Here is a 14,214-nt window from a genome sequence, read left to right on the forward strand (position 1 = left end):
TGTCTGTGAGTTCTCATCTGTGGGGACAAAATGGGGGAGAGGGCAAAACTGAACCTTGGGGAGCTCTCTCCCACCCCCAGGCTTGCCCCCTCCTTCTTCCTCCCCTCCCCCCCCCCCCCCCCCCCCCCCCGCCGTGGCCTCCCCAGTCTTAGAGACCCGGGAGTTTCCCCTCCCGTGCTCCACGCCTCCTCCCCAGTCGCCCCTTCCCGTCGCTTCCCCCGCCACCCCAGAGTAGACACCCCGCCCACACTCCCCCGCCTCCCCAAAGTTTTCCCACCCACCAAGACCTGCTGGAGCTCTCCCGCCCTCCTCCCCCCAGCGGGTGGGTGGAGGCCACTAACCGGCCTCTCACCCCTGCCCCCCATAGCCCTCAGCGTCTCCCCCTCCTGCTCCCACCGCGGGCTCTGAAGCCAGGAAACCCGAGAGGAAATGACTGAGCCCGTCTCGGTCCCCGCCCGCCAGCTCTCCCCTGGCCACACCCTCCGCCGGGACGCAGCCAACGCCGCTGCCCTCTGTCCACGAGGCTGCCGGCTTGGGACCCCCGGCTCTGACGTAAGTCTCTCCTCTGATCTGCCTGCGCCCGCCTCCCCTCTGCTCAGGGGCCGGGCTCAGGTGCCTGGAGGACTGCTCTTTTCGTGCCTCTCTGCCCCCTACTCATGCGCAAGTCTCTGCGCCTGCTCTCCGGGCACTCCGGTGGGCTGCGGGCTCCTCTTCCTCTGGCCTCAGTCTCCCCAGCTCTCCGCCATCCCTCTCCAGCCGGGTCTCCAAGAGGTGCCCAGCATCCTGCTCTATTGTCCCTGAGGCGGTGAGGCCCCTAACACCAGCTCACTTTTTCCTTTGAGATCGGGAGCACATTACTCATTCTTCCTCTTTCCCCTCCTTGCTGACTCCTAGCCTCTGGGGACAGCCCCGGAGGGAGGCACCGGGCCCCCTGATCAACTCCTGTGCCTTGTAGGCTCAGCCTTGGTGGGGTAAGTTCTTCTCTGCCCCAGGGGTGTCCCTGTGCGGTGGCTGCTACTGGAAGCCCCTTTGGTCTGATGCTTCTTGTTTTCTTTGGGGGCCTGCAGATGGAAGAAGGGGGTGGTTGCTGGGGGCCTCCCTCCGCTTCTAGAACCCTCCTTCTGCCCGGGAAACCGGCTGTCAGTCCTGGCAGGAGGAGTCCTTGAAGCCAGAGGTGCTTCCTCTGGGTAAAGAGGGGGCTGCAGGATCCCCACCGGACCAGTGTGTGTGTGTGTGTGTGTGTGTGTGTGTGTGTGTGTCGGGGGGGGGTCTGCCTAGTGACATCATGGCTGACTCCAGCTCCCGCTCACCCCATAGATGTCGCCGTCTGGTCGCCTGTGTCTCCTCACCATCGTTGGCCTGATTCTCCCCACCAGAGGTAAGGCTGAGCCCTTGTCCCCACTCTGCCCCAGAGTGCCCCACCTTGAGTACACTGGCAGGGGGTGGGCGGTGGGCAGGCACCCAGTGGATTTGGATGGCCTACCCTATGTCTCCACCCTCCTACCGGGGCAGCACCAGGAAGTGGGGTCTGGGTGGAGAGGACCAGGGTTACACCCTCTTTGGACACCTCGCACCTGGGTGGCCGCTTCCAATGAGTCTGGCCAGAGCCTGTCCCACTGAGCATCTTCATTTCACCTCCAAGAAGAACTCACTGAGTTTGGTTTGGCTGGGAGAATGGTGTCAGTTTTCTACTGAGCAGCCAGGAACCCTAGGCTCCCAGCAAAGCCGCTCCTTGGACAGACGGGTGATACACAATTAGGCAAAGGGGGTGAGCTGGGGCCAGTCCAAGAGTTAGAAGTGTCTCGGTCCTCCCTGGGGAGGGTTTCTAGAAGACAGTACTCATGGTGGGCATTTGCAGGTGCTTTCTACATGGCATGTGTGCCTAGGGGAACTCATTTCAACTTAAGCCCTACCCTGTTATGCATACGGTCATGCCCATTTTATGGATGAGGAGACCGAGGCTCAGCAAAGGGAAGTGTCGTGTGCCACAGGCTAGTGAGCAGTCAGGCTGGGATACAACCATCTTTCTTGCCCCCAGAATCCGAGTCATAAGCTGCCCCATTTGTCTCTGTTAAAATGGTTTTCATGTGTTCTTTCAGTCATTTGGCTTGTATTAGGAGCAAGGAGAGGGCTCTGCACAAGCAAACCTTGACCTGACCCAGGGGTTGACAGGTCCCTCTGGTTGCCGGTGGGAGCAGACTGCAGGGGCAGGGATGAAGGCAGGGAGCCCAGGGAGGGGTATCCAGGCCAGAGAGGGTGAGGCTGGGCCAGGGCAGGGAGCAGTGGCTGTATCCGGCTCTGGCTGCATAGTCAGGGAGTAGGGGAGACCCTTTCCTCTGCCGTGTCCTTTCACCCTGTCTGTAGTGCTGAGAAGCAGATTCAGGTAGTATGCCCTCTTTGCAGATGAGACAGCTGAGGTTCAGAGAGAGGACTTCACCCGCTCCAGGTCACATAGGAAGGAAGTCGCTGGAAGCAAAATTTGAGACCACAGCCCTGGCTAACTTTAGGACCTGGGCTCACAAGGCTAAATCACCTCTCCTTTCCCATAAGGATGGGCAAGGGAAAGGGGCTGGAGAAGGAGTGCTGGGCATCAGCGTTTCTTAAAACACTTCCAGGACCATGGATGGATACCGCTATTCAAATGTCTGTCTGTCTGTCTGCTGCTCCACCAGTATGTCCTGAGCTACTGCCCACAGCTTCAGAGGGGAGGGCAAGGTGGAATTTTGGTGAGAGAAGCGGGGCCAGAGGCTCCTCTCTGACTCCTCGCCCTTGGTTTCCCAGGACAGATATTGAAGGAGGCCACATTTGTTTCTCCAGCAGACCCAAACAGATCAAACGTTCATGCTGTGACACCAGCCCCAGGTGAGGAAAGAGAGAGAGATCCGTCAAGATCCTGTCACTGCAAATAACAACAGCCACAAAAATCTCAAGCTCGGACCGCTCAGGAATTTTGGATTTGTGCAATCGGAAAGTCTGATGATAGGCCTTCAGGCATGGCTGGGTCTAGGTGCTCAAATGATGCTATCAGGAACCTGTCTCGATCTCTCGGTTCTATCTTTTCTGATTTGGCTGGACGATCCTTTTATGGGGTCAAGATGGCCCCTAGAGACCTGAGGCTTCCGTCCGCCCTGTTAGGAAGCCAGAGGAAAACGGGTTTCCCCTTCCCCAATCCAGCAAAATTCCCACAACTGAGCGTCCCCGACTAGGCTCAGGTGACAAGTCCAGCCATGAGCTGATCATTGTGGCCACAGACCAAAGCTGATCGGCCAGACCCCCGTCTCATGTTCCAGCCCCAATAAGATTGGTGCCGGCCTCACTGAATGAAGTGACCCAGACTCAGGGAATGGTGATTCATAAGGAAAGTTCCAGGGGCTCTTTCCAGAGGTGGATGAGTTCTTAGGAGGGGCATGTGCATCTGTGGGAGGGGAAGGCTGAGGAAGGGCAGGTGTGGGCAAGGCCGTTGGGGCGTTAGCAAATGGTTCAGTTAATTAAGTCATTTCAATTTTATCAAAATTGAGTGGCTACAGAAATCCCCCTGTTCCTCTACCCATGGACCTTCTCCACATCTTACTCTCTTCTTTCCCCGTTTCTGGACTCCAGATGCAGACCTAGAACCCCAGCCCACCCCTCAGATAACCTCGCAGACTGGCGGTGAGTGGAGGAGGGGTTGGGACCATGGGCCTGGGACGGACACCTCTCCTTCTTTCTCTCCCACATGACACTCCGGGTCCTTGGTTACTCATTTTGGTACCCCAGCTCTGAACCCTCTGTCTTACTTTGTGGTGGGACAACCAGCCACCCACCTCCGCTTCTTTAGAAACAAATCTTTTGAAATCATGAAAAAGAATATGCATACTGAAAAATACAAAACCCATAAACATAGAACTAAAGCAGATTACTCTAAATCGATCCCCTGCATAACCGGCACCCAGCTCAAGGTACAGAGCTTTGCAAACATCCCGGCAACTCCTCAGGGGCCAAAGCCATTCCTTCCTTCCTTTAATCTCTGTATCTTTTGCCTTTTTGGAGTTTTCAAGCGAGTTTTGAATTGTTTCTGGGAGTATCATTCAAAAAGTGCTCCCCAATTTTCTCCATGAATATTTAATGATACCATAGTACATGCGCACAATCCGCTTGGAAGTGATACAGATATTACAGGCAGGATGAAATCCCATGGCCCATCCCCCATTCTGTTCTCTCCCCGCCATCTCCAAGAGGCCCCCACTGCTGGCGCTGGTTGGGGAGTAGCCCCCCAGAGATGTCGGACCACAGGGGGATTGCCTGCAGAAAAAATCCTGACCGGGGAGCGTGTTCCTGTGAGCTGGTCGTTTGCAAAGTGATCGTTGTTCTGCGACTTGCTATTTCCCCCCATGCAGCGGCATGTTCGGAGGCTCTCTCCACACTCCTGTATAAACCACTGGTCTGTCTGGTACTCTGCTTGGATGTCTGCGCGTGGTTAAGGAAAACTTGCACGTCTTGTGAACATCTTAGTCTTCTCTCCTACACCCAGCAACGCAACCTTATTCCCTCCTCCTTAAGCAAACCCCGTCAGCGCTTATGATACATTGGTCATGGTTCTATCTGACCTGCATTCACTCACTCAATCCTTCCCCAAACCTTCCGAGATAGAACAGCCTTCCTGTACAGGCAAGGAAACAGAGGCTCAGAATAACTCACTCAAGGTGTCACAACAAGTCAGGGACTGAGGTGGGACTGGGGGTCCCGGATGTCGGCGTTTACCCACAATGCTACGGGACAAGGAACACGAACACCGACATATGTTTTCAAAGCCTCTTGGGAAGTGGCTGTGTAGATTCGCCCTACCACCGGCCACAGGCCAGTGTCCCCCTTTCCCGCCTGCACCGTGACACCTGCAACATGACCGTCCCTGATTTTTGCCAACCAGAGGAGGGGGAGAGGGCCCTCTGATGTTTTATGGATCTGCAAGCCCCTGTTTCACTCGTTGCTCACCCTTCCCTCACTCATCTGACCTGAGTAGGAACAACACAAGAGCAGGAGGAGGAGATCCAGACCCCGAAAATGCAACCGACGGAAGTGCACCGGCTCCCAGCCACAGATCCGAGGACAGGCAAGACCAGCCCAGAAGGTACGGTCTGGGACTAGAAAGGCAACGTACAAATTTTGTTTAATTCTCTATCTGGGTCAACAGTTCCCCAAGTACATTTCTCAGAGCATCCGTTTGGGGAATTGTTCATACATTTTCAAAAAACTCTGTTTTGATTTGCGGTCAAAGGTATTTGGGAAACTCTGAGTTAAAGTTAAACACATTTCTTTTTGGCGGGACTTCTTGGAGTCCTATTAACACTCATTTGCAGCAAGCATCCCCTACAGGAGCTTGTAGTATGCAGCGTTTTGTAAACCTGCTGGACTTTTTTTTTTTTTCAGGTTCCTTTATAGGGCTGGCACCTGGAAATGTGGATGTAGATGTTTCCTTTGTGTATCTCTTCATGTTAGAGCAGGAGCTTTTCACTTGCAAAATACTGCAAACACAACTAAAAGTAAAATAGATTTATTGGCTATATGTGTTCTGTAAAGTCCAGATATAGGATTTCAGGAACAGCTGGATCTAGATGCTCAAGGACTGTCATCATAACTGACTTGCTCTCTCTTTCTCAGCTCTGTTGTCTATGTTCTTAAGTTCTCAAGTTTCTTTTCCCCTCTTGGTGGCAAATATAGTCCTATAATTCTATTTAGGTCATAAACCCAGCAGATAGAGCACATCTCTTTCTCATCTGTAGCCCAAGGCATAGAATTGACTCTCACTGGCCCAGCTGGGGTCACACGCCCACGTATGGCCAAAGGGAGCCAGGGAAATGGATTGCTCTGACTGGTTAGGCCCGAGACTTGTGCCCACTCTGGGGCTGGAGAGCGGGGTCACCCCTGTCTGCACTGCATAGACCAGAGCCAGGGAAGAAGTAGTTCCCCTCAGGACCAGTGAGTCCGTTAACAGGCATGGAAAAGGAAGCTGAGCTGAGGGGAAGCCAGCAGGTGGCCTCCCATTCCTGTGTGACCCATATTTGAAGAGCAGCCCCATCTGGAAGGTACTGTAGCTTGGACCATTCCCAGGCTGACATGCATGCACAGTTGTGCAGACTGGGCACGGCACAAGAGCATCACCTCCAAGGCCATGTCATTCCCCTTGTGGATTTTTATAATCATTGTAGTTTTCCAGAGATGGCAGTGAAGCATCTGATTCTGACAGAGCCTATCTATTAAAGCAATTTTACCATGGATGGAAATAAAATGTCTTAGAGAAGAGAACTATTCTATTTTCCACCAAAATGGAGGTGTGGGGAGGTGTAGTGACTGTGTCCACTCTTCCCAATGGAGAAAACATTCTCACATCTCTAGATTCACTTGCTGTGAGTCCGTGTTGACCCGAGTTACTCTGTGTTATGATATCATGTTCCTGAATATGCATGAGAGAAATTCAGTTGGGCTGAGGGGGTCATGAAATCAAGTGATAAAAGGCACCTTAGAGCCTTGGCTCACCGGAGCCCTCCTCCCAGGAAGAAGGAGCTTGGGTCACATGCTCCCCCTTGTGGCCTGTGTTACAATAGAACCAGATGGACTGGGGAAAGCAGGAGCGGTCCCTCCCACCCCAAAGAAAGGGGAAGCTGCTCCCAGGAGGAGAGCCAGCTCTGGGGTGACAGCAACAGCAGAGTTTGCTCTGAGCCATGCACTGTGCTAAGCTTTCCCATGTTCACTCATTCACTACTCATGGCCACCCTGCATGGAAGGAACTGTCAAAACCTCATTTTACAGGAAGGCAACTGGGGCTTAGAGAGGTTACTCTGCCAGCCCTGTGCCACACAGCCCAAAGCTGCAGAACCAGAATGGGAGCCCAGGCTCTCTAGGACCAGCGTGCCTGAGCCCCGCACAACACACAGTCCTTTACGTTCTCTGTGGTTTCCGTGTGTCTGTCCCTGCTGCCAGTCTGGCTTGAGCCTTCCCTTGGCCAAGGCTTTCCCCAACATCTTGTGATCCTTGCCTGTCCGTTCATACATAAGAAGTGAGGTGGTGGGGCACCTGGGTGGCTCAGTCTGTTAAGCGGCTGCCTTGGGCTCGGGTCATGATCCCAGGAAGTGAAGTCATTGTGCCTTGTCTCCTCCACAACTCACTTCTGCCCTCTGCCACCTTCTAGCCACTCCCTCGGCTGAACCCAGTAAAGGCACCACGCTCTCCAAGAGGCAGTCTCCAGGCAAAGGCGGCAGGCCAGACCCTATCCTCGGGCCGACTGGTCAGTAACTCCCTTCCCAGACTGGAAACAGGAGATTTCCTATTCCCTGTGTATTTCTAGCACCTGGAACCATGCCCAGCACGAAATAGTCCTCCATAAACATGTGTTGGGTGGATACATGAGTTCAAGGCTGGAAGGGGGGGGGGTATAAGGTAGGCGTCCAGTAAATGTCTGGATAGACAAACGAATCCATGAATGATTGCCCAGTGCAAACCACCATGATGCTCAGTGGCTTAAAATAACAACCATTTATGTAGCTCCCAAGGTTGCAGTTTGGAAGTTTCATCTGAGCTCAGTTGAGGGGCTCTTCTGGTCTCAGCTGGACTTACTCATGCTTCTGAGATCAGTTTAGGGGTCAGGAAGGGAGCTCTGTTTCAGGGATACCTTGATCCGTCCCCTTGTGGTCTTATCTTCCACTTTCTGCCCAGCCAGCCCCACTGAAGGGGTAGAAATGATAGGTCACATAGAGAGTTCATTCATTCATTCAAAACACATTGACAAGCACCTGCTGTCTTCTAGGTATCAGAGAGATAGCAGTGAACGAAGCTGACAAAAATCTCTTCCCCATTTTTGTGGGGGATAGAGACAATAAATAAGAGTTATAAGAATTATGTATCAGGTGGTTTAAAGCTGCTATCAAGAGAAATAAAGTAGCATTACGGGCAGACGTGACTGGAGTATTTTCCATAAAGGGCCAGGGAGACCTCCCTGAGAAGGAGCTGAGGGGGAGTCATGTGGATGTCTGGGCAGGGGTGCTGCAGGTAGAGGCAGCAGCCAGTGCAAAGTTCCTGAGGTGAGAGGGGCCTTGTCCAGCCACCAGTGGGGCAGCCATCGAGGTGAGCGCTGGAGTGAGGAGCTGAGGTAGAGAGAGGATGGGAGCCACGTGGTGCGTTGTATGAGGCTTTGGTTCTAAGTATCCCAAGGCTGAGATCCGGGTCCTCCTCCCTCCCTCCCTCCCTCCCTCCCTACCAACTCCGTCATTCACTGCTTCACTCCACAATGTTTGTTGAACACTGACTTGCTCCTTGTCTGTCCCCCCAGGTTCCAGTGAGGACGACCCCTTCTCCTATGGTAAGTTACCCATGGGAGGAGTGGGAAGAGGCAGGGAGGCCCCTCTTGTACTACTCCATTTTTCTCTCTGCAGATGAATACACTCTCCGGAAGCGGGGGCTGCTGGTCGCAGCTGTGCTGTTCATCACTGGCATTGTCATCCTCACGAGTAAGACTTGGAGCTGGGGGAGGCCCCAAGCCTGGGAGGGAGGAGGCTTTGACTCAGGGGATCAGTTCTTGAAGCCCGGCCTCTCTGGGGCAGAGCTGCTTTTTTTGTTTTTTGTTTTTTGTTTTTTTTTTTTTTTAGCTGTTTTAAATAGGGCATATTAGCTGCATGTCTGTAGAAACAACTCCAGAAGTCAATGGCTTAAAATGATCACCATTGACTTAGCCCAAACATGCCATTTGGAAATGTAGGCTGAGCTCAGCTGGGTGGTTCTTCTGGTGGCAGCAGGATGGCACAGCAAGGGGGAGGGGCAGTCATGTCCCCACAGTCTGGAGGGGTGACAGGAGAGAATGGTGGCACCAGGGACTAGTGGGAGACAGAACTCTAGATGGGGCCACTGGCTTGAGTCGTGGCTCTGTGGTTCCAGGGAGAGGTTTCCAGCACCTGCATGCCCCCGCCCTCCAGCCCACCAGGAGGGAGTAGAGGAGGAAGGGATCTGAAACCCAAACCTCTCTCTCTGGCCACAGCCTCCTACCCAGGGCTCAACTAGGAGACGAGGGGCCAAGGGGATGCAGTCTCTTGGGGGTTGGGAACAACGTTGCATGGAGCCCAGCATTATATGGGGAATGGGGCCAGAGAGAGAACAATGAGCAGAAAAATGAATTTTTAAAATGCTGCAGGTGAACTAAAATACGCAGGCTGCCTGTTCACAAGCTCTGCGTGAAGCCATATAGCTTACATCAAGTGTTATTGCCTCTCTTGCCCAACTTCCCCATCAGAAAAACGCACACAGCCACATCCTTTTCTGTCTGAGGTGGGAGGCAGAACACTAGCAGTGGTGAGGAGAGATGGCGGGTGCCTCCTGCCCCGCACCGAGTCCAGGGCTCGAGGAACACTGTCTGCCATTTGTTGATTTGTTGTGCTGGAGCCTGTCCTCACCCCTCTCCCCTCAGACCACCGTGGGAAGAGTGAAGTTCAGAGAAATAGGGGTGTGCCCAAGGTCCTGCAGCACCCAAAAATCAGGGAAGGACTGGACCCAGGTCTGTGTGAGGGCAGAGCCTGAAAGTTAGCTCTGGGGCCGGCAGTGGTTCCGGCGATAGTCATCTGTGGGTACTTACTCTGTGCCCATGCTGTGCCTGGTCCCCGCCCTCGGGGAACTCACATCCTTTGGGGGGATGACAGTAAACAGGTGAGTGCATTAGTGAGCAGAGTGCACATTGCCAGAAGGAAAATAAAGCAGAATAACAAGCCAGGAGGGATGGGAAGAGACACTCCCTCTAAAGAGATAAAGTCAGAACCGATTCTTGATGATGAAAAAGACGATTTAAAAAACAGGTAAAGGGAGCAGCAAGTTCAAAGCAGGAATGAGCTGAGCATGTTGCAGTAATCACAGGAAGAGGCCGGGGTGGCTGGGGCCGTGCGAGCCTGGCGGGGAGTAGAAAGAGGTGAGGAGGCAAAGGTGCCAGCCGGAGACTAGTTTTCTGGAATCCTCCCCCTCATTCACTTTGGTCTGGCCCCCCCAACCTCCGCTGTTGTCCATTAAGCCCACCTATCTCCTCCTACCTCAGGGCCTTTGCACTGGCTATTCCCTCTGCCTGGAACACCCTTCCTCGAGATGTCCACGTTGCTCCCCCCACCACCTCTTTCAATGTGCTCAAATATCACCTGCTCAGTGAGGCCCCTCCAGTCAATGCCATGAGGATGGCCCCGGCCCCTGGGCCTCCCTGCCTCCCTCCTGGCTTTAGTTTTCTTCTGAGCCTACGTCACCATCTGATATCACTGTCCGTACACTTGACTTAGTCATTTTGCTCATTGTCGGTCTCCCCGACTAGAAAGTTAGCTCTCCCAGAGCAGGGATTTTATTCATTCCTGTCCCCGGCTGTGCTCCCGATGCCAAGATCAGAGCCTGGCATGTAGTAGGTGCACAGTAAATATTTTCTGAACGAACGAATCACATACAAGCTCAGAGGGGTTTTCAAGCTCCTCTGTGTGTGTGGGAGGCTGCTTGCTTGGGGCCCTCGCACTCGCTCTTCTCCTGTGTGCCCCTCATCTCTGGCTCAGGGTTGCCCTGGAGCTTCCTGAGGGATAGGGTCGGCAGGCCTGACCCTTAGCACCCAGAGCACACGCGATAATCACTATTGTTCCAACTCATGACTGAAACGTTTCCTTCACCCGCAGGTGGCAAGTGTAGGCGGTTACCTCAATTATGCCGGAATCGTAACAGGTGAGACCATTGGAAGTAGGGGCCAGCAACTGAATCGATGGGCACCCCAAGATTGAGTCCCCACTGGCTCACCGTGCCCAGCCACCTCCCTCCCCTCGCGAAGCCTACAGAATAGTCAATAAAGCCCAACCTGAGAGGGAAGACCCGGATGGAGTCAGAGCCGGGACTGACCACCCAAGGCCCCTCCCCTGCCCACCCTGCCCACCCAGAGGGCTGCCCGGCTTCGTGGGCACTGCTCCCCAAGTTACCCATTGTGTTCAGATGAAGAGTAAAGCACTGTGGTCCTTGCCCATGGCCTCTGATCATTCGTGACTGGGGAGCGGAAGCAAGCAGCTGGGACTGGGGACGGGTCCCCGAGGAGTGCAGGAAGGGGGTCACAGACACAAAAGCCAAGGCAGGGGACCCAGAGAACACAGCCTGGCTGGTGTGAGGCAGCAGGGACGGGAGGATAGGCCATGGGGACGCTGACCGGTGGGAGCGTCAGCACTGGATTGGGCCCATAGCAGTTTGAGACCCTGGCGGGGCGTCTGGATGTGAACTCACCCCTCACCTTGGTAGGAAACCGGCCAAGTGCAAATGGAGGTCCCAGGGCCAGAGGGGCCTACCTTTCTTTACACTCCGGATCCCTCATCACTATGAAGGGCCTCACACACGAGTGTGGACTCCCCAGCCTGCCCATCCGAACTCTATCCACACCCCCCACTACAAATGATTGCCTCTGGGCCACCTCTTGGTGGAGGGGGAGGCCCAGCAAGAAGGCCACACAGGCCTGGAGGGGGAGGGCTCAAAGCCATTTGGCAGGGAATTCCAGGGTCCCGGGGACACTGAGCAGGGTCAAGAAAGGCACAGGCTCTGGTGGGCACATCCTGAAAGCCCTGGAGAGGGGCTCCGACGGATAAGCCCGGAGCAGGCTCTCTGCAGCGCGGGGCTCAGGGCAAAGGCCACTCCCCCGGCATATGGGCCATCACGACAAAGTACAGAGACCAGGTCCTGTCGTCAGGGACTTGCATAACAAGAGTTCACAGACTTTGGGTCACAGCCTCTTCATGGATTATGAAACCAGTTTCATGGGCTGTGAGTAGCATAAAAAAGTAATAAAATAGAAAAAAAAAGAAACTGAAGTAGAAAAAATAGATAAAATAGAAAAAATAGAAAAGTAATAAAATAGAAAAGAAAAACATCAGAGTACACCCCAAATAATCTGACTCTTTATATACTCTTCTCTTGGTTTCGACTCGGGTTGTGATCTCAGGGTCCTGGGATCAAGCCCTGCATCAGGCTCTGCGCCCAGCATGGAGCCTGCTTGAGGTTCTTTCCTCCTCTCTCTCCCTCCCCCTCTGCTCCTCCCCTGGCTTGCGCTCACTCTCCTGTCTCTGTCTCTCAAATAAAAAATAAATAGGATAAATCCCTTGAAAACAAACATGTATTATATGTGATATATATCATATGGACATGTGTGATATATACTATGTATATGCATAGACTTATTACGTGGAATACAAGTATATTATATTTGTGATGTATGTAGTATGATATATACATATGGGGGGGTTCTAAAAATATTTTTGATTGACATCCACCAGCTGCTAATCAGAGGCCTAACCCATTGGGGGGGAGGTCATTCATGTATATATTACACACACACACACACACACACACACACACACGTGCGTGGATACAAACTGTGGCATGTGCTGAGAAGGAATACGGCTCACCACGAAACACGGCAGCAACAAGGAGGACTCACAGAAGCATTAGCCTGAGTGAAAGGAGCCAGGTACCAAAGCTCGGGGGCACTTATACTCCTAATACTACCACTTATATGAAGTTCTGGAGTAAGCAATAATGATAATAATAAACTGGTAAACAGAAGTGTTTCCCTGAGTTCTATGAGCTGTTCCAGCGAATCATCAAATCCAAGGTGAGGGAACCATGGAAACCCCCAATTTGTAGTCACATTTGACAGAAGCTGTGGGTGACCTGGGACCTACGATCCATGGGCGTCAGAAGGAGGGAGAGGGGCAGTCTCATGGGACCCATAAGTTCCCCTCCGGGCTCCATGTTCACTCTGGTGCATGTCAGAATTGAACTGAGTTGTAGGACAACCAGCTGGGGTCACGGGGAATTGCTTGGTGCCGTGATTTTGTGAGTGTCAACAAGCAGTACACGGGAGTGGAGGCAAATTTTCCTCCAGAGTCAGGTTCTGAAATCATCTGCAAAGTCTTAGCCTAGAGCCCACTCCACCAAGCTTTCCAAAAAGCTTGTCAGCTCCTCATTCCCTATATCAGGCCGGAAAGTGACAGGAATAATTCCAAAATCTCAGTGGCTTACAACGGCAAAGGTGTGTTCGCAGTCATACCTCGTGCTTATCACAGGTCGCGTGGGAGCGATGATGTGACCTAAGCTGATGGAGAAGCCGCCACTGGAAACGTCTCTGGTTATCAGTGACAGAAAGAAGAGAGAAGAAGGTGACACCGCTGGCTCTTGTAGTCTTTGCCAGAAGGAACACACACATCATTTCTGCTCACATTTCATTGGCCAGAGCAAATCACACAGACATGTTTGCGTTCAAGAAGGTAGGAAACTACAATCTTCTTACAGTGAGGGAACTGGGTAATGCCACAAAGGAAAGTTATTATCTCACACGTCAAGAATTCTAGAAGCAGAAACCATATTCAATGTCAAGAGGCATAAGTCAGGAACAATAGTGGTTTCAACAAGGTGATTTATTTCTCCCTCACATAACAGAACTATGAAGTGTGCAGTCCGAGACTGGAGAAGGGGTTCGTTGGTGTCATAAGGGATTCGTTGGTGTCATAAGGGACAAGGCTCCTACTGACTTACCACTCTGACATCCTTAGCATGTGGCTCTAATCCTCACGATCACAAAATGGCTGCAGGAGCCATCATATCATGTCCCAGAGGAAAAAAAGCAAGAAGAAAAGAAAAAGGTGTGGAGGGGAAGGCACCACTAGGTGAGCTTCATCCTTTTAAAAGGGGATCCCTTTTAGAGCATGTGGCTCTGATCCTCATGATCACAAAATGGCTGCAGGAACCATCATGTCATGTCCCGGAAGAAAAAAAGCAGGAAGAAAAGAAAAAGGTGTGGAGGGGAAGGCACCAGTAGGTGAGCTTCATCCTTTTATTTATTTATTTATTTATTTAAATTTATTTATTTGACAGAGAGAGATCACGAGTAAGCAGAGAGCAGGCAGAGAGAGAGGAGGAAGCAGGCTCCCCGCTGAGCAGAGAGCCTGATGTGGGGCTCGATCCCAGGACCCTGAGATCATGACCTGAGCTGAAGGCAGAGGCTTAACCCACTGAGCCACCCAGGTGCCTCGAGCTTCATCCTTTTAAAAGGGGATCCCAGGATCCCCTCCCAAAGACTTCTGCTTACTTCCAATTGGCCACTTCTATCTGCAAAAAGAAATTGGGAAATACAGTCTTTTAGCTGAGTCCATGACACTCTAACATCATGGAAAACAATAGCCCCAAGGAATGTGTGGATATGGT

The 14,214-nt window shown here is 52.6% G+C and overlaps 1 protein-coding gene across 7 annotated transcripts; it reads left to right on the forward strand.

Annotated features, from left to right (window-relative positions):
* Positions 1-359: 359 nt before the first annotated feature.
* On the forward strand, positions 360-10,991 carry FXYD5 (FXYD domain containing ion transport regulator 5). 7 transcript variants are annotated; one of them, XM_045988893.1, is made up of 10 exons: positions 476-552; positions 895-971; positions 1,318-1,378; positions 2,782-2,862; positions 3,601-3,651; positions 4,997-5,107; positions 7,166-7,261; positions 8,303-8,332; positions 8,406-8,480; positions 10,656-10,991. In XM_045988893.1, exons 3-10 carry the CDS (start codon positions 1,318-1,320, stop codon positions 10,703-10,705), a joined length of 555 nt encoding a protein of 184 aa, XP_045844849.1. In that variant the 5' UTR covers positions 476-552; positions 895-971; the 3' UTR covers positions 10,706-10,991. The 7 variants fall into 7 exon arrangements, with proteins under 7 accessions (XP_045844844.1, XP_045844848.1, XP_045844842.1 ...); XM_045988888.1 differs by lacking the exon at positions 895-971 and having other exon boundaries at positions 360-552; positions 2,818-2,862; XM_045988886.1 differs by lacking the exon at positions 895-971 and having other exon boundaries at positions 393-552.
* The last annotated feature ends 3,223 nt before the right edge of the window (positions 10,992-14,214 follow it).

The sequence above is a fragment of the Meles meles genome, chromosome 19 (assembly GCF_922984935.1).
Source record: "Meles meles chromosome 19, mMelMel3.1 paternal haplotype, whole genome shotgun sequence".
Classification (NCBI taxonomy): Eukaryota; Metazoa; Chordata; class Mammalia; order Carnivora; family Mustelidae; genus Meles; species Meles meles.

Bases quoted from the DNA above. Each gene is read 5' to 3' on its own strand.
- FXYD5 (XM_045988886.1), top strand. From the start codon at position 430: ATGACTGAGCCCGTCTCGGTCCCCGCCCGCCAGCTCTCCCCTGGCCAC. The intron at 553-1,317 runs GTAAGTCTCTCC...CTCACCCCATAG, and splicing joins TTGGGACCCCCGGCTCTGAC to ATGTCGCCGTCTGGTCGCCT. The intron at 2,863-3,600 runs GTGAGGAAAGAG...TCTGGACTCCAG, and splicing joins TGCTGTGACACCAGCCCCAG to ATGCAGACCTAGAACCCCAG.